Below are 21,628 nucleotides of genomic sequence, written 5' to 3' on the forward strand. Positions count from 1 at the left end.
GCAGCGAAACGAAAGTTATTGGGCCGATATTCACACAGTCGTGTGCTCGTATATAGTAAAAATTGTTTGTAATGGAGTTCCGCCCGCGCGCGGTTTTTTTCCTTCTAAACGAGCGATACGAGAGCCGAGTGGTTGTCTAACCAAAAATACTTTTCGATATCGTTCGAGGAAGTAGCTTTGCAAATATGCATCCGCGTGTTTACTATCAATGCCAAGGATTTGCTGCCGGTTTGCTTCATGTGGATTAATAGCAATGCGACGTCAGAATTGCCATTAAGTCCATTAGCCTGGGCAAGCGTTAGTGGAAGCCCTTCCATCGAAATCACAATGGAAAACACGGCGGTACACCGCGCATTCGGATGCTGTAGTGAACGGCCATGACCGGTGCTTGCGAGGCCGCTTCCATTACAAAACCTACGTCACGTCCGGCTGCAGGTAATCGCTGCCTTTTTTTCAGTTTCGGTTTCGAAAACGCCAGTCTTCACGGACCGTTCGCGTCAAATCGCGTTCATATTTGAAACGCGGTATTTTGCATTTAGTCCGCACTTTATGTGTATTAAGACGACGTTAATTTTACTTTGTGAAACTTGAAATGCAGTTGTCCGTTGATACAATATATTATTACCAGAGCACAAACTGGAAAGCCGAAATGCCTTGTGCGTTTTTTTAATTTAAATTTCCTTGTTGTCCGCTGCTCTTTTTCGTCAGTATTGGGCACAGTGAGCTTTCGTTATCCTGCGATGAAGGCACCGGCAAACTGACACAGACGCCACAATAGAACAGATTGCAAAGACGAAAAGTTTTATTACTCATGTGGCTGACCGCTCACCTCGTTAGTATATTTCAATACCTAACGCCATATATACTCGAGCTAACAAAAAAGTTTTATTTTCATTACAAGGATGCGTTACTGCGCATCCTGGTAAGGCGTTACTGAATAAAAGTTCATATTTGAGAAGGAATAATTCTGCGTGAAACCCGGGATAGCGAAATAGATGGGGGAAGCCGGGGGTGGAGGGGCAGGGGAGACGCAAGTTCACAGCTGATGTGAACGCAAGTGCCAGATTGTGCGGAGATTGAAGGCAAAGCTGAGCCCTATTATAGTGTGGTGGCGTAGAGCAATTTTCACTTCTTCTGGGTTCTCTCTTACTCTAACTGCACCAAGAATAATAAATTATGAAGGACGCCAACAACTGAAAAAAAAAACTGTAACTCGTCTGTTTTCTGTTGCGTCATTGCGGCACAGAAACAGGAAACATAAAGTGTGCTTAAAACGGCGTGGTCCTGTCGATAAAAGCTGTGAGTAGTTCCAGCATTGCCTCCGGCTGGTCGTAAGGCACCATGTGGCCACTGTTGCGGACCACCACGAAGCTAAGGTTGTCTACGGTCTTCTTGTAGCCGAGCAACTTTTTCCCGTCTACACTGCGCCAAATTTTCTGGGGGGCATGCGCCCAGCGGTCAGCCCGCGACCAGGACATTCGAGAGAGAAACTGCTCGGTCTGTGTCGTAGGGACACAAACGTCAAGGGGACCACTATACACGAGGACCCGATAACCCTTTTCTAGAAGCACAGTCAGTTGCGGCACGGCTGATCTCACGAAGTCCTCCACAAAATGCTCGTAAACGACGTCGCGTTTTGTGGAGAAGTCCCGCTGCCCAACGTGCAGTGCACGGCGCACCTCAGGTCTAATAACAAACTGCTTGTAATCTCTGATATCAGAGGGCTCCACGTCATACAAGTAATTGTAGCAGTACTCATAGCCTGTGACGTTCTTGAAAAACGTGTCTTTACTGGCAATGCCAGCGATAAGAGCATCCACAATGCGGGTTGCCAACCCTGTTTGACCTGACCGAATGTGCTCAACGGCTACACCGGCAACACGTGTCATGTAATCGGCGGTGATGCGATCGATGAGCCCGATGCCGTATAAAAATTCGCCGAAGCCTAGCATGTTGACGGGATCTGTCAGGCCGTTTCCGTAAGCGATGCCTTGGAAGTTGATCTTCACTCGCATCGAGCCGGCGTTCTCGTGTATCGTGGCCCCGATCGTAGGGACGTATTTACCTGCAATGTAATTTTTCCCCTAAGGAATAGCACAAAATAGAGCACGCAGATCTATAAAAAGAGGAGAACTCTGAAGATATTTTGACGTGGCGAACGCATTTACGGAAGGTCTCTCTGCGCTCGCAATATAGCTGACGTGAACCCGCCTGAGGGATAGTGGGTACCTACGCGATTGCAAGCTTATCCGCTCGTTTTAAAGAAGAAATGGGTAACTTCGTTTTAACCCCGGCGTCTCCACATTGTAGTACGATATTTGTTAGCGGTTGAAGTACGACAGGTCAAGTAAAGCCATGTACTGATTCTGAAGGTTTTCTAAGAGTTTAGTTTGCTCAACTTTAATTTTGAAGCCGAGCTATAAATAACAGAAACATGAATATATATGTTCTCCGAGGGTTACATGTCACCCGTATGAAATATACAATATGCTTTCTTTAGCTGGAGTTCGTCGTACGGACTCTTTTAAATGATATTAAGCTTGCAGCCTGCGAAAACATTTTTTCTCTGTGTTTTTAAACCAGGAGTAGAGAATGAAGTGATCGCAGTTCATGCCAAGTCTATTATGTATACCCATAAAAAATTAAAGTGCGAACACGAAAAAACAAAAACTGAACATTCAAAATAAAAAAATAGTCTTCGTAAAGGTCCAATAATGGCGCGCTATTGGTATGTTCGGGGGCAACAGATTTGCAACTTTGTTGCTGTAATTACGTTACACGTAAATGTGATTTGCATTGAAAAAAATCGCGCTATTTGTCTTGTCTGGTTCATATTTTTGGGATCAAGTTTTATTTTTCCATGACTGCACATACTTCTCGGGCAGTTGAACTTTAGATGGTTGGAAAAGGCATTTTACTTTGATTCATCAAAGTTCCACGTAGCTCAACTGGCTCTATTTTGGTAAATTAGGTTTGATGACAATTTAGAATAAGGTTTAGGCATAAGTACGCTTGTGTATTACAATCCATATAATAAAGGGTTGTATTCTTGGAAAAGCACGTGAACGGAATGCAACCCCTAGCTATCACCTCCGCATCTTTTACTCTCTTTCGTCTTCCGCTGACATCGTCCGTTACGTTAGGTGAAGCGGGGAAATATAGCGCTGAACCAGTTTCAAGAAATGCACCTCCAATAGATCGAATCATTTCATTAAAGAAAGACACCTCTTTTATAAACTTTGTTGACTTTCGAAATTTCTTGTTGGCGTCTTTTTTTCACACACTCTTGTCATGCTTGGACCTAACATCGTGAAAAGCAGTGAAAATACTTTTTGGGAGCAAAAAAGCGATGGCATAAGTGCATCGCCCAGCGCTCAACTCTCACCACGCGTGGGTAGAGCAGCAGTGGCCGATATTTAGCACATCTTGTACTCAGCATAAATAAAATGCCCATATTTGTTAGCCACAACATTAACACCAAGAGCGTATTAGGTAAGTCATCCTATCTGGACATACACGCACATATACAATTCCTAATTATTATGAAGTGTGGGTTTCGTACAATACTGAAACGGAAAGTTCTGTTTGCCGCTCGCTATTTAAATCTTTACATCACTACATTTCGTCGGACAGGAATCTTAAACATCTGCTTTGAGGCCAATAAAAAACGGCCCATTTTGCAAAAAGCAGACATGCGGTGTACATAGCCTCCATAAGCTAAACGGCCCCTAAGCCTCCCATTTGCGGCAAGCAGGTACATTGCGCGTGCTTCCTAAATAATAAAACCCGAATTTTTAAACGTGACTCGTTTGCCTAGGGGCCGTGGCTGGGCAATTTTTACGCACCCCCGTTGAGGAACGCGTGTTCCATAGTGCGGGCGTTGTAATAATAAAGCGTATAAGCATGCGCAAGGCGAATACAAGGCGGCATCTAATTTTGTATACGACCCTCCTTGAGGCGCATGTCACGGATTACATAATGTAACTAAAAAGCAGCCTGTCTACTTGTGGCGCAGTAGGGGTCGAATTCAACTTCACGTTAATCCATACCGAAGTGAGCCTAAAGATGTCCAGTACAGGAGCATTAGGTTTGACATATTTGTTACCTACAAAGGGTCAAACCGAGCTCACACATACCCATCCGTCCTGACAAAATACTTTGCGATGCTTCTTCACTTAGATAATGAGCCTGTGCAGAATGATATGTGTGTGATCTAACCTGAGGCGAATCTGAACAACATACAGTAGCTTGCACTGTTAATTCGAACGTTGATCAAACCAGAAAAAACCTATGTATACTAGTGGAACCTCTTATAACTAGTTCACAACTGCAAACAAACGTGATTGCCTATTGTTCAGACAGATATGAACGCTAACTACCTAATGAAGGCCTGGATGCTGAAGGCATCAATAATTTCCATACAATGGTGAGAATACCTGCGCATTGTAGTAGTATTAACGCTTCTTTTGGCGACTTTGAGATACAACAAGACAGACTGCAGGGAAAAAACCCATATATGCTACTTATTATTCCGCTAGTTGAAGCTTTTAAGGAAGCTCGTGGTCTCGATGTGAATGGAAATATGAATGGTACAACAGTAAAATTAGTAAGCTAAGAATAAAATATTGCTGGGTAAAAGCAGCGGGAAAAGGAGCGAGAAGCATTTAAAAAACTGGTCACGCGGTATACTAAAGGCTCACTCAGATTGATCACTTTCTCTTTAGCCACAATGGTAACGTGGTGAGCGGCGTAGTTAGTGGTGATGCTGCTGTGCTCAACTGTCGCATCAGAAAGAAGCCACTTATAATCACGATCATTATCATCGTGTCGAAAGGACAGTTCAATGCGAATAGTGGATACGGAAAGATGTATGCAGATGGCCATTATGACAATATTGAGCTTTCAAGCAGTACATGTAGTAAGCTGAACGTCCAAACTAACATACCAGCGTACGATTCCCCAGAGAGGTAGAACTCGTTCTCAGCCAACTCGCCGAAAAGCGTGAAGAACTGCTGAAGGAACTCGAGCATATCCCGACCGACGTCGGTCATGTTGCGGGCGTAGCCGGCGTCGCTATCGGTGAAGCTGTACCCAGCACCCACCGGCTGGTCGACGTAGAGCATCGAGTAGCGCTGTGCCCATGTCAGCTGGCGGAATTCTGCCCTGGTGCCATCTTTCGACACTCGGTACGGTCCGTGCTCAGAAAAGAAACCCAACAGTGAAGTTGTCCCCGGCCCACCTTGCAGCCAGAGTACCACGGGCGCTTTCTCGGGGTTGCTCTGCAAGGATGTCATGACATAAATAAGTAAGCAACACCCTGTCCGTATGACTAGGTTGTGTTTCAAGCAGTGTCTTTATCTACGGTGAACGGCGCCCCGTGGTTGACATATATAGTGCAAAGCGCGATAGAAAAAATCATTTAAACAAATACTTTTCATTATAGTGTATGCTTGCCTGGTGTTTGATAAAGAGATAACGCAGGTCTTTTTTCCTCTGTGTGAATTCGCTTCTTAATCTAAATGAGTGATAGAACATGAAAAGGAACATGGTAGCTAGGTTCTTTGGACTACCCGGAAGCTAATCAGCCGAGATACTCTGCAGGGATTGCATTAAACATTTGGCAAGTCTCTCTCTCTGCACCCACGTTAAACAAAAGCCAACGCTCGAAATGCTCTTCAGGACCCGTATCTACCTGCGTGCGCAGAATACCGCTGTTTTTGATAACCTGCCCTTCAGAGGTTTATCATGGCATTTCATGCTAACGTCGTGTGCATAAATCGTTAGCAGATGTCCAATAAGTGGGGCTGTTCAACGTAACCAAAGATATGATAAAAAAGAGAGTCAGGTGTGCTAGCCTTGGTGTCCAGGCATGCAGCTGTACATCTGGTAACGCCGCTGTATATCGGTTTGTACCAAAACCGCTTAGGTGTTGTTTGCTTGATTATCGGTGGCTTAACATTTCTCTTCTCTACACACAAAGATTATACTTTATACTTCAAGGAAATAGGTGAAAGAGACTTAGCAGCTCGTTATCCAAGTTTTAATTCTTGAGGATGTGCCTTGCAAAAGCTTCTACGGTGACTTTGTCCAGTTGGTCAGCTGCTGTGTTTTTCTACGCCATCAACCAAGTATGGCCCTACTGGCCAGGGTGGGGAACGGCAGAAGATTGTACTTTTTACAAGTAGAAATCTGGCTGTTAATGAGGCGCCCATGTCGTCGGCAGGGGAGTTTGCAGAAATGGAAGTGGCCGGTACTTCCTTCAATAGTTTTTGACATACAAAACGTCTTATTCGCGTGTCTGGGGTATTTTGTAACTGGGTTTTATTCTTCAATTTTAGCTCACGCCACCAATTTAGTGGCGGAAATTATAAGCCGTGAGTCAAGTCGACAAAAATATCTTGCTCTTTAAGAATAAAAATATGTACGCATTGTCTACTGTTGTGCACATGTTATTGTTGCTGTGAGAACGTTATTGCGTACCCGAGTAGCCCCTTAACAAGTCTTGCCGCACGTGTTGGATTTCCGAGCACGAGTAGCACTCGAATGTACCCAATAATAGCAAGCTATCCTGGCTGGTTAGCATTTTTGGTCTTGGCTTGCAGCAAGTGCATTTGGCCTCCATTTACGGAACTACATTTGCCGAATTTTGTGCAAATGGGGAATCTAGCATGCAGACGTCGCCCACCTTTGTGGCTACAGCGAGAGTCCAGGGCCTTCTGCGTGGACCTTTTTTTAGAAGTGTTAGGCTTTAAAATTTTGCTTTAAGCTGCTGTTTTCAAGAAGAAAGAAAACGATAAATTTCTGGATTAAGTTCTGCGGTAAAGAAGTATTCCGACCCACTAGCCGTTTCTATGGGAAGAGCGCCGGTTTACAAGATGTGAAACGTTGCGTTCGGCTGCTGTTGTCTGTTGTTCCTTTTAGCTGTTCACTGCAGTATCTTCAACTAAATGAGTAACAACTATATACCGCAAATGGGGCTGGACCGCAACTTCCGTTCACCAAACAACGTTTTTTATTCTCGCGGAACATGCTTAAGACAACTGATCTCTCTACAGTTACTTAAACCCAACGCCGACTTCAAATCACTTGAACAATTATCCCACAAACCCTCAGGCTGAATGACGCAAGCAGTGATTTTAGCACATTGTTCTTAAGAAGAGGTGCAATCAACTGCTTAAACGTCGTACCGCTTTCACGGAGACGAAAATTGTCGACACTTGCCTATACCGTACAAGCTCGATTATTCGAACTACAAGGGAATGCACTTGAGTTCGAAATAATGAAAGTTCAAACTAGCAAAAGTGAAGGAGAAAAGCCATACAGCGCGAGAGATGAGCAGTAAAGCATGTCTGTAATTGAACACTTGGAAAAGGCGGCCACTAAAACCTTGCGTTTACGTTTGAAGGCAAAAGCTTGAACCTTTTTTTAAATGCGAAGCATCTCATGCTTGGGGCTGTGTACCTCCATCACTCGTTGTCGTGGTCGTTGTCCGCTGTCCGCATTCTACTCCGCATGCGCGTCTCTTCAGCCCCGTGAGCGTTTGGGCTGACGTCTGCGCAGTCCACTATAAAAAGAAATAGGCGGCGCCCGGTTTCGATCCCACGACTCTCTGGCCGCAACGGGAGGTACGTGGCCCTCTTCCCTCTGCGCTACAAACCGAGACGGGAGCATGTACTACGAACGCGCCTTATGTCCTTCACTCATCCAAACTACGTGAAAAAGCTACTGATACAACGAAGGCACGCGAAGCTGAACGTCAACGGAAACGACCAACTGAGAACTAATGTGTACTTTAGTAGACCCCATGGCTGCTTCGCATACTACTCAGGGTTCCCCTACGGGAAGATGGTGTAATGTTTTCTCTAACGAGCTAATTTAGTGGAAGGCTTTCTTTTACGTACGGCGAAACTGAAGCAGTGAAGGGTGGCATTCCATCCGGGCATTACTTGCGAGCGATGGCCGCAGTGGTGCTGCGTGCGCCACCTCCTCGTCGTCACTGGCAGCGACAGGCTGTACGCTACTGACATCAGAGAGAATGCCATCTTCCAGCACGCCTGACACCCTGAACTCGTGTTCACATCTACGTAGTCCGCCAAAACAACTCCTTCCGAAACGTCCGCTATAGGGTTACCGATCGCTTTTAGCTTGTTTGACTTCTCTCTCGGTTGTTATCTCCTTTACGGGGCGACACAGCCTCGCGTGTATACGCGGTGGGGCCGTTTCTTTGGCCGCACTCCAGGCCCCAAGCTGCTGGCGCGGTTTCGCGTAGTTCGAACTATCCTGGACGGAGGTTCTTCGCGTTCGAATTAACGGGCTTTTTGATACATAGGATTCTACCAAGACTTTGCCGGAACAATATGTAAAATTCTAATTATGCATAACCTCGAATATTTGAAGTCGAAATAACGATCTTTTACTCTAATATATTTCGCTGAACGAGGAACGGCTTGGCCACCCTGTTTTACCGCGGCCGAAATTTCAATCATTAGAGTTTGGTATATTTAAGTCCTCACGTAACAGCTCCAGGCATATTCACACTCCGTGCATGCCAGTTAACCAAATGCGTACTGGAACTTATCGTCCCCCTTTGGGGCGTAAACATTCGCGTCTTTATAATTCTATTACCCAGTAAATCAATCAACCATTACCGTGTACTCCCCCTGTGTATTCACCTGCAACTGCAAAACTGGGAACATCACCAACCATTCCTTATTTGAACTTTAAAACAGGAAGCACACCACTAATGTCTGTGCCCCAAAACTCTCCGCGGTCTCGGCGCGCTAATATACTTCCTTGATCTTGACGAGTCACCGGAAACCAAGACGCACTCCTTAGGCACAGAAACAGGTCGGTAGTTCTGTCTGGAAATTTTACATTCTCAGAATAGTTGGAAGTTGCACTGCGACAGTCGATGACGGGGGCTGTTTATACACCCACCCATTGAGTGTGGTGGTGGATTTCCTTGGAAAAGCTCCACTTTAACGAGCAGCTGCTGTCGTGCAAGGCAGTTTTTATTCGTCTTCGAACATTCGAGGATTGTAGTATGCATCATATCTGGCCTAACATGGGCTGTTGAATCTACTAAAACAGCACCGGTCGTGCGTGGGACCTGGCCAGTTTCTTGCCCGGCCATAAGCATGAGCTAATTATTCAAGGGAGCTTCGTAAGATGAGTGAAAGTCCGGCGGGATATTTCTTTTAATAAATGCCGACACCCCTCCTCGGGCTTAGCTGACTGCTGTAGAAGCTAGGCTTCGTAGAAAAGGAGAAAAATTTGGTGTTCCTGTTTCCTTGCCATAAAGGCATCATTGTTGCATCTGTGCAAGGCTTGATATATACAAAGATGAACTCCTCGGATATAAATGTTTTCTCCCGAAATACAAAGTTGCATCTACATTTTTCTACTCACCAGTGAAGGTACAAACCAGAAAAAGAGGTTGCTGTTGTATTGTGGGTTTACAGTTATATATCCAGAGTAGCTGGGTACTTGTACGTCGGCAGGAATGTCAGATACCATGGACAAGCTTTTAGCTTTGTCTAGGCGGCCTTGATTAATAAGCTGCGTCAGGTACAGCGTCTGGCCTGCAAAAACAAGCAGTGATTTACGGAAATATTCCGGAAGCTGTGGTCTCTTGGGAGTGCTTCGATGGCACAGATAAGGTTCCATCTGAATAATTATGAATCTGAAAGTTAAAGACAACCGAATGTGTTCATTGCAGGTAGGTATGCTGGGGTTGCTATGCGGTCACGAGAATAAATATATATATATATATATATATATATATATATATATATATATATATATATATATATATATATATATAGAAATAAGGGTTGGCAGTCAAGAAAACCTGGGAAAGCAAAGGGGAGGATGTGGTAGCTCATTGAAACAGATAAAGAATTTGGAAAGAAAGAAAGAAAGTGGATAAAAAATGCCCGCCGGGTGAGATCCGAACCCACGACCACCAGAATACCGGTCTGGTGCGATGACCACTACGTTACCAGCGGGGCTATTTTCCCCTCCACTTTCTGGGGTATTTATGTTAAGGTATTTTTGTTTCCTGCGCTTGGGGGTGGTAGCCAGCGCCACTCGGACTACTCGGGATGGAGGGGACCTTCTTGTTAACCCCCGGGCCGTGACTCGAGTGTCTACGACATGTCGAGAGTGGTCGACAGCGTTGAACCCTCTTAAGCTCCCTATGGCACATAGACTGCCGGAACAGAGGCCCTCTCTGTGCATGTAGCGAATCAGAATAGGAAATGAGGGGCTCGTTGAAATAAGACGAAAATAAGGGTTGGCAGTCAAGAAAACCTCGGAAAGCAAAGGGGAGGATGTGGTAGGTATGTGGTAGCCTTAGCTGTTTTAATGACGTACCACATCCTCCCCTTTGCTTTCCGAGGTGTCTTCTTTCAACGAGCCCCTCATTTCATATTCTGATTCGCTACACACACACTCACACACACACACACACACACACACACACACACATATATATATATATATATATATATATATATATATATATATATATATATATATATGGAGAGAGAGAGAGAGAGAGAGAGAGAGAGAGAGAGAGAGAGAGAGAGAGAGAGAGAGAGAGAGGAAGCGAAAAACTTTAAAGGATGTTGCGTAAAACACGAAAACGGAAACTATGAAGAAGGTTCCGGCCTCAGAGGGTTGCCCCCGTTTTGGCACAGAAAATTGTCTTCGTTATGGCAAAGACACGAGGCTTGACGACTGCAAGTCCCTTGCGAGGGGTTCAGTGGCAGGAAATCTGAGTCCGCAGAAGTGTGGTAGAGATAAAGGCAATCCAAAGTGAACCAGTCCGAAACTTCTACCCGTGCCATGCGGTCACGCTGCAGATACGATATTTGACGGCAAGCATCTCACACTTACAAAATATATTATTTGTAAAACTAAGAGCACAGAGTGGATGTGCCTGGCTATATAAAAGTCAAAAGAAGTGACAAATGGGTAGGAATTATAACCGATTGGCTATCCATATACAACTAGAAGCGCACAACAGTGACGCCTTTATTCATAAATGAGGGGTAAATTTGCACAGAATTCCCGTCGTAGATTCACACAGTGAATGAGGAGAGCAGGTGAGGGCCATGGGATAAACCATTTTACTGTAGTAATCATACTATAGCGACAAAAAAATGGTTATGACAATGGAAAAACAGTGACGATTGTAATCCTCCTTTCCACAAATCTTTTTCTCGATATCTTTAAGGGAGCTCTATTTCAACAGTGACGAACAAACACAATACCTGGCTTTCATGCGAAACCATTAGCTCATGTATTTTATTCCCTGTCTAAACAACTAAGCTCACTTGCACTTCTGTGACCGGGTTTACCACGATGACTTGCGTCCTCTGGAAACGGGAACCTGCGACGAGAGAGAAAGCAGTTAACTGTAATATGGACACAGAAGATATCTCGGTTTTTCACAAGTAGTTGACATATTAAGAAGGCTTTAGTCTATTTCCCCGTGCTTTGTGCGAAGCGTTTATTCGGTGGTCCTGGTTGATCAGGAAAAAGAGTTCGTTTTAATCTTCCCCAGCGCATCTTAGAGCAGTGTGCTTTGATTCGTCAGTGTTAGAAGTTTTGAAGCACACAAAAATTGGGGAGCTAAGTGAGCATTGCCAAATATATTTTTGAAAGTAGAAAACAACAACCGTACGCTGGTACGGTGTGACACGCGACGTAAACCAATTAAGCGTACAGTTGTGTCTGTAAATTCCAAGCGTCACCGAACAAGTCACTGTCAATGCAATGGCGTGGAGATAGTCCCAAATGGGAGCAAGTTCCACTAGAAAGACTGGTATTGGACGGGGAGACTTATAATGCAGCTTTATGCAAACGTGGGCGAGAGGGATACGCCAAGGAAGTGGTTTTGAACCACCATGTACCCCAGGGTGCATAAAAGCCTGCATCACGCGCGGCCTCATGTCAGGCGCCCACACAGGGCCATAAAAGTGGTCTGCATTAAGAAGGAGGTGAAGGCCAGAGGTTCGAAGAATACAGACGTGTGTTGCCCGTCACCTTGTTGTACAGGTTGTACAGCCGGTGTTGTGTAGTGGTAGCAAAAGGTCGCACCGTAAAGGCTGCTAGCCAAAATAGGAGCGGGAGCTTCGGCCTCTGGAACATGTCTACGCTGTACAATATGTAAAGAATATGTGCATTTAAAATATCTTGTTTATCTACATCATTCTCAGAACTTTTAAAGAACGGCTGCCAACGTTACTTGCAGGCCACAAGAGCATGTCGCGGATGCCACTAATGACGTCGCGGCGTTTTTGCATTGATAACTATTGTCTTTCATTTTGTATGTTTTGGAGACGTTTTGTGTGCCATTTGTTCTTTAAGACAACTATATACGCGGTATGCGTTATTTGGCACCATAGCAGTGCCTGCTGGAGTGTCACTTCCACTATTACCAGCTGTTTATTTGACATGCCCCCTGTACGGCGTTTTCTGTATAGGGCACTGTCCTTTTTATTTCCCTTTTTACCGTTCGCAGAGCTGACATTTTCGCTCCATGTACACAAAAGATTCCGAAATACAGCGGCTCGCAAATTTTGCCCAAGTGTTCTTCGGGCAATTGAGTAGGCACCGTAAAAAGTTCCAAGCAGTTGTTTTCAATTACAGCAGAGCAACAAAACGACACTACTGCCCAAAAGAGATAGGTAGCGTGCGTCTCGCCCACGCTGTCGTACTCTCACGAATATTCTACTTAGTTGTACGCGCGGTACTAGCAAGAAAACCAACAGACTTAGCATCATCATGATAATGTCGAGGCTACAAGCGCTTGGGATTTCGATGGGTATGCCCGCCGTTAGGCTCTTGTATGTTAAGCTGCGTAAGAAAGCGATAGAGCAAAGAATGTGTCCACAGTTTAGCTCAAAGATTCACTTTGCACCAAGAAGAAAAAAAAATATTTAAATAAATAAACATGATTAAGCACTACTACACAAAAAATGGCGGAAGAGTGGCAGCAGCAGATGTTCATCCACCCTGTACACCGTAATGTTGGGTGAAAAGCAAGAATATTAACTCTGAACAAAACCAATGTGTTCTCACTAAGAATGGTCGATACTAACGCCGCCTTATATTTCACAGAAATTCCTCAGCAGGAGTGGTGAGCGCGAAGATGGACGGCTTGGTCGGTACTCCCGGTCACGTCACTCCACGCAAGGGGCACAACAAGCCGTAGCTTGAGCTCTCACGCAAACGGTGACTGCTTTATACAGGCCACCAGCAAATATGCAAGACCGTCAAATTGGGATGGGCGGCTGAGATGACAAAGCGCACGCAATGAATCAAGGCAGCATGCAGAAAAATAGAGGTGGAGTGTTAGGCGGGCCACTCTTTTCTGGAACAAGAGGAGCAGGCACACGTCCATGCCAATGCTTCGTCGAGCAGGCCACGGAGGATTCATCTGAACCTAGAATATAACCTGCACCACTGAACTTACATCAAATAAACCGGAACGTTGCAGACTCAGTTACAGACCCTTTTCGCTGCCGCAGCCCCAAATACTTGCTGGCACAAGCCAAGCTATACTCTGAAATAACACGAATGCACCTGCTGTTCGCTAATCGAAATGAACCTCATGAACATTAGATTGAGGGAGCGGTAGTTATCAGGCCGGCGAATGGCCATCCAGACTAATGGCTGCAGCCTGCAGGGGTGCTCCTTCAAGAAGTTTTACTCGCACTTTCTCCCCCGGTATTCGATCAATTTACCGACTCACTGTGAAACGCCGGTCTGCAATTGCCGTCATCAGGTTTTCTAAACCGATGAAATAGTTCAAATATACGGCACTATGGCCATAGAGTACTGAGAAGGTTTAGCGTTCGTCCGACGTACTGAGTTGCGCACCCGCATGGCAGGCCATACGAACTTAGCGCGAAATGATGCTCAGCGACGTCATGTCCACAGAATGCCGTGAGTATGTGGAAGTCTTGCAGCTTATGTAGCGGTCACTTGGTTGTTTGAAGACAAGGCTGTGCATACAAGGAGAAAGACCGTAACCAGCCTGAACAGGGCTTTTTTTTTCACGAAGTGTTAGGTTTTTTTTACAACAGACCCTGATCTCTAAGCCAAACAAAAAACGAAATTTTGCCTCACCCGTTAGCTAGGAGTCCAAACAAGACACTTCCATAAAGAAGAATGGCTGCGGTGGATTGCATGTTGACAAACCCTGCCAAATCAATTACGATTCGTTTTTAACGGCTGCAGTGGGAGTATTCCAGAAGCGAATGCGTGCCACTTTTCTTCAGTGCGCGGACGTAACTACAGCGTAGAAGCTATGCACACTCACGCCCTCCTCTTATGCAGTTTATTGAAGCGCGGACTCAGTGTTCCCTTGATTGCTGCTTTTGCGGTACAGAGGTCCTGCCATGTAGTGCCATGTCAAGGCTGAGAAAATTGATGTCACTAACAAAATGCTGCCAGGAGAACTGCGCTCCCTTAGCACTCAATCATTCGACCCCATCAGGATGTCTGATGACTGTGATAGAGCTGTCTGGGGTAGAAAAACAGCCTGCAATTCTAAGCGTGACAGGGGTCGGTTTTTCCTTAGAGTTAATACTTTTTGACATCATGCATTGACCTTGTTGAAAAATAGGAGGAATAAAGATATCCACCAAAAAAATGAAAAGTGACGGAAGAAAATTGATGAAGTGAAATGGGTTTCGCACAAGACGAGGTTTCCGAATTCCTCCAAGGTTATCATTTCTCCTACACGCAGTGAACTTTGTGTACAACCCTGCACGGTACTAATAAAAGTTCCACGTAGGTTTGCTCACCTGCACGCCGTAGTTCGACTGCAAGAAGAAAAACGTTTGGCCTTAATTTAGGCTACGCAAGCTCCAATGTGGCCGGTAAACGAGAAATAATGAGGATACTAAAAATACAGTTTTGGCCTCATGAAAATTAACAAAAAGGTGCCACTTGAGAGACTTTTCGTATTACGTGCAAGCAAGCAAACGCGTTTTTAATGTATTTTGTTTTGTCCGTAAACATTTTAGCGAACTAAGTTTAGGAAAGAAAAATTTATTATCTAATTGGATTCGGTCTTGACGGTGCAGCCGGTGGTTATTTTTTATTAAGGTACAGACACTGTAGCTTGAGATTCTTTATTTTTAGTTATTTCTTTTAAGATGTCGACATCTGAAACGACGGGCCTGAATGACATGAAGAAAGAACCTTAACGAGCAACTCTGACTTGAGGAAGAAGATAAAATTTAAACAGTACGGGTTCGAAAGAGAAGCGTATCGTTTTGATGTTGACGCAACGGGATAGTGAGCACCGTAGTTTCGCATCGGTATTTAAAGGAGCCATGAAGAGAAAATACAAGTTTGGTTCATTCAAAAGATTGTCTCGTTAGAATCATACTGACACCACTTTTAACGTAAACTTCGCTCAAATTAGCTACTTAATTAGGAAAAACGGGAATGGTCATGCGACCCACCAGCTCATTTCCCGCAACAGAACCTATGATGTCACATGAGCTAAGCTCTGCGATTGGCGGAGGCTGGCAGAAGCAGACGCAAATTAGGTAGAGCTTACAAACTAGACGAACGAGCGATTTGCGCTTATATTTAGGGCACATTCTTTACAAAGCAATAAGAATGATGGGACAGACAGTGGAAGTTACGAAAGCACATGTAAACATAGAAGTACTGATGCGTTCTGCTGTTCGTACTGCGCACAGCATGCTTGGTTTAGCTGCACAGCACTACGGGGCTTGGGGTTGTCTCAGACGACACTGGCCGATTGACGCAAGCAACGGTGTCTTACGTGACCCCATTTGTCGAGCGAGCACTGTTTCAGGGAACGAATATTTCCTCCCAGAACAAAAACCAGCCAAGTTTAAGTGCGGGCAAAAACAAACCAAACGCTTGCCACGGTATGGTGGCGCCATCTAGGTTCGGGTAACGTAAAGAAACGCGGGAACAAACCAACACCGCTGTACAGGGCGGAGACAAACTTTGAACGATCCCGTGCCGCCGGAATTGGGCCAACGGGCTCAACGCGTTATTCTTTTAGTTTCCCACGAGACCTAGCAACGCGAAACAGACAATATGATTCAAACGTCTTCAGTAAACCGCGTTGCGGCGATAATTTTAGCGCGGTTTTGACACAATGACTTGCTTCGGCGGCGAGCGAGCAACCGAAAATGGCGGCGCCAGCGTATACATGTCTCTACCCTGTACGGCGGATGTGTGAATGAAGGAATTCTAGGCTGCAGAGCGGTCGGTTCCTGTGATGTCATTGCAGACCCCGAAGACAAACGATTTAGCGGGAAAATCAAAATTTTAACTTAAATTGTTTAATTTCTCAGTGAATAAAGCATCGTTTGTATCCGGACAAGCGCTGGGGGCACTATAAAACACGAAATCTTTCTAATAAAACCAACTTGCATTTTCTCTTTATGGCTCCTTTAAGGAAGCACAAGATTTCGGCAATCGAGTAGATTCCGCTTTTCGATGGCGAAACTTTCGCTACACTGCCAAAAAAGTTTTCTTCACACTATCCAAAATATAAGGTTTCTTCGTGCTTTGCAAGTTCAATGGAAACTTCTCAATTTGAGCAAAAGAATGTAGCCCTCAATTAGCCAAAGTGTATATTGTCGGGCCGTACTCTAACGTTTTATTAATAATATTTCCGTTTGCAATTTTTCAGCCTTTAGTCGGTCTCCGAAAAAGAAACATTCCAGAAATTCTGAGAGTTTATATTAAGAAGATTAAAATCCCTCACTTTAATTATTCCGAAACACACGATTCTGCGACCGCAGTCACAATGATTATATTCGACAACAGCCCTTGTGGCTAGTGGGCTGTGTGTCGAAGACGCAGGTAAAGGAAACAGCTTCTGCAAAGAAAGGAGTACTGTTTAATTTGATTTGTCGCCTGACGCCAAGTCAAAATCGCAAAAGTTTTTCAAAATGTCAATTTCTTTTGTTCCCTTTTGTTAGATGTGGAATTAATTGGACACTGTTTTGCTTAAAATAGTTCCTTCCCGCAGAGTTTTTTTCAAAAGATATATAAAAAATGTAAACCCACTCGGCGCCTAGGAAACCCAAACTGAAAGTGCAGTTTTGCGTGCAACACAAAAATACCCTTGCTTGGATTTTTTAGCTTGTTAGCTAACAATCTTATCCTGTACAAAATTATAATATAGCCCTAATAGTGTTTTTTTTACCTCATTCGTCCACTAAAATCAAACTTCGCACCAGGCAGATGCGCGATGTTTCGCGCGTGTTGTTTACGTTCAGGAGCCGTCGCATGCTCCTCAAAGGAGCTTCGGATTTTTTGGTGGATGTGTTTACTCTGTGTCGCCGATTTTTTCTTACTGGCAGCCACAGCATGTAGAAGTATAATGTGCAAAGACGCCGAAAACATAAAAACAACTACGAAAAAATAATGATCCCCTGCGCATCGCAAAGGCTTCCCATCAGAGCACTCATACTGAAAAGCAAGATACAAAAAAAAAGGCGATGTGCCACACGAGCAAAATCAGATACGAGCAAGACCCAAGAAGGAATGGTATGAACATGGGGAATTTTAGCTCTCCTGATCATCTTATGTAAGCTCTGCACTTTATTTATTTTTATTTGATCAATACTGCTCGCAGCCTTTTCGCTGCCAAGGCAGGAGTGTACAAAGCACTGAAACAATACATTTTGAAAACTGCGAGCACAGAAGAGGCCCAAGGGATAAATTAGACATATAACACAAATATGCAGAATATTCAAAGAACAGCGACAAAAAAAAACAAATATAACTGAATTCTTTAATGTGCGAGGAACAAGTTCGCAACAGTATGATTGGGCATGTAAATGACAAAGTACACACCGGAAAAAAAGTTTACGACAGGCGTAGCACTAGTTGTAAATACATGATCAGGGGAAATCCAGGCGTAGAAAAAACAGCACAGGGCAACAGCCCACACTTATAAATTCATATTATTGAATGGTTCAACGACACTCAGATGTACGAAGCCAGAGTTCAGCAGTTGTCGGGTTTCAGATAAGACATGCAGATTTAGTTCTGTGTTCAAGAATTAAAGCGGAGCGTGGCCAAAAAAAATCCGAGGATGACGCATTTACCACGTCGTACAAAAGAACGTTCCAGTTCCTTATCGTCCTTGGAAAAAAAAATAAACGGTGGGAGTTAGTTTTACTACGAGGAACAAGAAGTGTCTTATCATGCTTCCATCGTGTCTCGCGCGCTGTGTTACATTGTACATAGTCATGATAGTTTAGTCTAGTGTGCCTATTGACAATGTTGAACAGAGTTTTAAGGCGGTGTACTTTTCGGCGTGATTCAAGCGTTGAGAGCTCGGACCTGTTGTATCATTCCGTGATAGAAACTGGCCTCCCGTATGCGTGATAGATAAACCTTAGCGCTTTGTTGAACGGGGCATGGTATTGAGGTGGCCAGGACTTCGTCACAGCCGGCGTGAGGGCGACTCCCAGGTGAATACATCTGAGCAGGACCTCATCTTGGCGAGACAACCCGCCAGGAAGATCCGTACTGCGCGGGGATTGAGAGTGCGCGCGGGTGCCGTAGACGTTTTTTTTTCACTGGCGAGGTGAACATCGTGTGCAGATTTGTTTCGTCCCGTCCGTTTGCGCGCTTTTTTTGCCGTAAGACATGCTTTCCGAACAAGCCTACATTTCAGTTTTGCTTGGTAGTGTTTCCGATAGAGAAATTCTAAATTATAAACTTCGAGAGGAGGGCAGCGTGGCTTTGATACGCCCCGTTATTTTTGCGTGAAACATAAAACTGGTTAACTAACTTTATTACACGCGGTTGTTTTTCTCGTGTATGGGCTAAATGAGGTTTCTATCAGTTTTGCTTCATGTAAAAGTACAGGGAAAAAATGACACCTTTCATTTGTTCAAAACGCTAATTAAAATAAAAAATCGCACATCAACTGTGGAGAATTTAGTGAGGTTTTTCTAAGACGTGTAAGAGATGTAGGAAAAATATTTTATTGCTTCTTTCTTCTTTTTATTTATGGTTAGCAGTGTGTGTGACGGATTTCTTGCTTGTACAAGTTCTGAAGTCTTCGCGCGACATATATGTAATACGTCGAAAAAAAAAGCATCGGTTGCAGTGATCTTAAGGATCCAGACAAAGAACTGCGCGGAGATTGCCAGAACGAAGTATTTCAATGTTGTATATTTGGTGCCATCGATCATTCTTGCTTTTGACTTTGTCAAATAACGCCAGTAGTTGCAGCATAAATTATGTAGCACCGATACATTATGTAGCAGCTTTGTTCAATATATCACGCAGCCGCCTCCCTGAATCGTCTCTGGCCTCAACATAAAGCCACCGTGAAACAGATTTAGCCGAACTTGTCTTCAATATACTGCTTTGCACCATCCATATTTGATGATTGATTGCTGATTATTAGGGCTTTTAACGCGCCAGCGCTACATAGGCAATGGGGCTCGCCGTAGCGGAGAGCTCAGGATTAATTTTGACCACCTGGGGATCTTTAAGGTGCGCCGGAATCTCGAACACATACGCATTTTTGCTTTCCGCCTACATCGTGGAACGCGAACCATACACGAGCAGGCCCCGCAAGGCATGTAAACGAGCTTTGATTTATTATTAGTCTTGTTTAATAACACAAGTACGCTCAATGTCCTGTTTTTAGAGGCGGTTTTCTCATTGCTAAAGGTAAGTTGAAGCTTGTTAGAACAGGCAAAAGGAGTTGCGCTCAACGTAGAACAGCGCGGCTTGCGGACAGCGCGCTGGGCGCGTGTGTCAACTGCTATCCTTTAGAACAGAATGTCCACTATGCCCCGCATTCTTTTGAAATCCGATGAAATGGTCAAGGTGGGGCAACACTCATAGCTAATACAAGCATGCTTCTAAAAAACAGCGGCCGTCGCGGGTTCTGGTGTATAAGGCTCACCGAAGGTGATTCATCCAGGTGAACTACAGCAATGGTATGTAAACAATTTTTCCTTGTTATATTTCTTGCTGCAGCGTTCATACATCGCAGTATTGGTTGAGAAAATTCACGTGGGGCACATTCCATGAAAAGCACGATTCAATTACAGAATCAGTATATATTCTGATTTTATTATTATAATACGAAGTATAAATGTGTGGGGGAGACAAAAATTTCTCCACTACAATTTTTAAACTTCTGCTTCCAAGAAATGCGCAAAAAATCTAAAAAGAAGAAGTGTGTGCGTAATGCAATCGGTGGAGCGTTTCTGTCTTGATCGACGTGTGCACTAAAAATGTGCTAAGGAGAACAAAGACAAAAAAATACAAACCAAATTGAGTACGGTAACTAGTGCAGAAACTGGGGCAATTTGGTACAGGGATAACTGAGGCATCCTTCCGAGTACGAAAGAGACGCGAACACCAGCTGTCCTGTCCACATTCTTCCCTGGTGTTTGCGTCTTTTTATCGCTGGAAAACATGCCTCACTTATCAGTTTGTGTACCGCATCTCTTATCGTAGTAGCGTGACAGTCTGCATTGCACAGAGAAAATATACCCCTCGCAGCTGTGCAGCGGTTCGTTGACATTCATTGGTGCAGTCTGTGCTTTCTAAAAGTCTGTGTACGCCTGATCATGGTGGCCTACTTTTTTCTATTTATGACTAACATCAGGTTACCGAAAAAGGGGTTTTTGATGGGTACATTCAATTAACAATGGCGTCATTTTCATAAATTGCATGTGACTTTGTTTTTCTAGAGTGACAATGTCGCCGTGCCCCCTGAGCACAAAAGCCCTATTTTTGAGGCAGTGAAAGGTACAATAGTAGATTCTATACAACACGTTTTTGGTTCCGGTGCAGCTTTCGTGTATTCAAAATAGACATATGCGTGGTGATGTCCTGCAAAATAAGTCTGAAGTTTGGGAAGGTATTTTGGATAGTTAGCTCGGAATCCGATACTTCACCTTTTTGGTTGGGAAAATAAAAATTTTTGTTCATCGCATATTGTAGAGCAGTCATCATATAGTTACCGCAGCCGCTTTGTGGACCACATAAAAATTCAAGTTTTGGCTTAATACTTGGTTGACACAATAATTGATTCATTGATTAAATTATTCATTGTTTCATTGATAGTGACGTTTATCGTGCCGAAGCTACAACAGGGCTACAAGGGGATCCCTAGTGGAGAGCCCCGGAATAATTTTGACCACCTGGGCTCTTCGATATTAGGTAAAATATTGACTCACGTGCGTTTTCGCTTTTCGCCTCCATCAGAAAAGCAGCCAGTGCCACCGGGGTCGAAGACGTGTCCTTCAACTCAGCAGCCCTACGCCTTAGCCAATGAGACACCGCTGCCGCGAATAACGTAATTTTTGGCATTCAGCGTTCAAGTTTCCCTCGCGTTCTTTCGTATGGAACTGGCAGGAATGTGAACATTCAGTTCTAGCAGGCCTATGAAGTTCGAACCCATACATTGTCAGGGTGACTTAGGTTAATGATTTAAAAAATACTGTAATTCAGGTCAACCGAAAGGTGAGCGCCATGCTTCGGCGTTTGGGATCTGGTGTATAATATGCAGGAGCAACAGCTTTGGGCAGTGTACTTTGAAACACGCCGGGTGCAATACAAAGTGTTAATTTCT

General features: G+C 44.3%; 1 protein-coding gene across 1 annotated transcript; it reads right to left on the minus strand.

The window, feature by feature from the left end:
- Positions 1-827: 827 nt before the first annotated feature.
- On the minus strand, positions 828-14,328 carry LOC144180549 (venom serine carboxypeptidase-like). The gene is made up of 5 exons (XM_077708877.1): positions 14,140-14,328; positions 11,340-11,395; positions 9,409-9,581; positions 4,946-5,279; positions 828-2,065 (listed from the first exon to the last, which is right to left on the minus strand). Exons 1-5 carry the CDS (start codon positions 14,199-14,201, stop codon positions 1,269-1,271), a joined length of 1,422 nt encoding a protein of 473 aa, XP_077565003.1. The 5' UTR covers positions 14,202-14,328; the 3' UTR covers positions 828-1,268.
- Between the last annotated feature and the right edge of the window lie 7,300 nt (positions 14,329-21,628).

This window comes from Haemaphysalis longicornis, unplaced genomic scaffold (assembly GCF_048455015.1).
Source record: "Haemaphysalis longicornis isolate Haplotype H1 unplaced genomic scaffold, Haemaphysalis longicornis Haplotype H1 scaffold_4, whole genome shotgun sequence".
In the NCBI taxonomy this organism is placed as follows: Eukaryota; Metazoa; Arthropoda; class Arachnida; order Ixodida; family Ixodidae; genus Haemaphysalis; species Haemaphysalis longicornis.

Bases quoted from the DNA above. Each gene is read 5' to 3' on its own strand.
- LOC144180549 (XM_077708877.1), bottom strand. From the start codon at position 14,201: ATGCAATCCACCGCAGCCATTCTTCTTTATGGAAGTGTCTTGTTTGGA. The intron at 11,396-14,139 runs GTGAGGCAAAAT...CTCTCGTCGCAG, and splicing joins TTTGGACTCCTAGCTAACGG to GTTCCCGTTTCCAGAGGACG. The intron at 2,066-4,945 runs GTATGTTAGTTT...ATTACATTGCAG, and splicing joins CTCTGGGGAATCGTACGCTG to GTAAATACGTCCCTACGATC.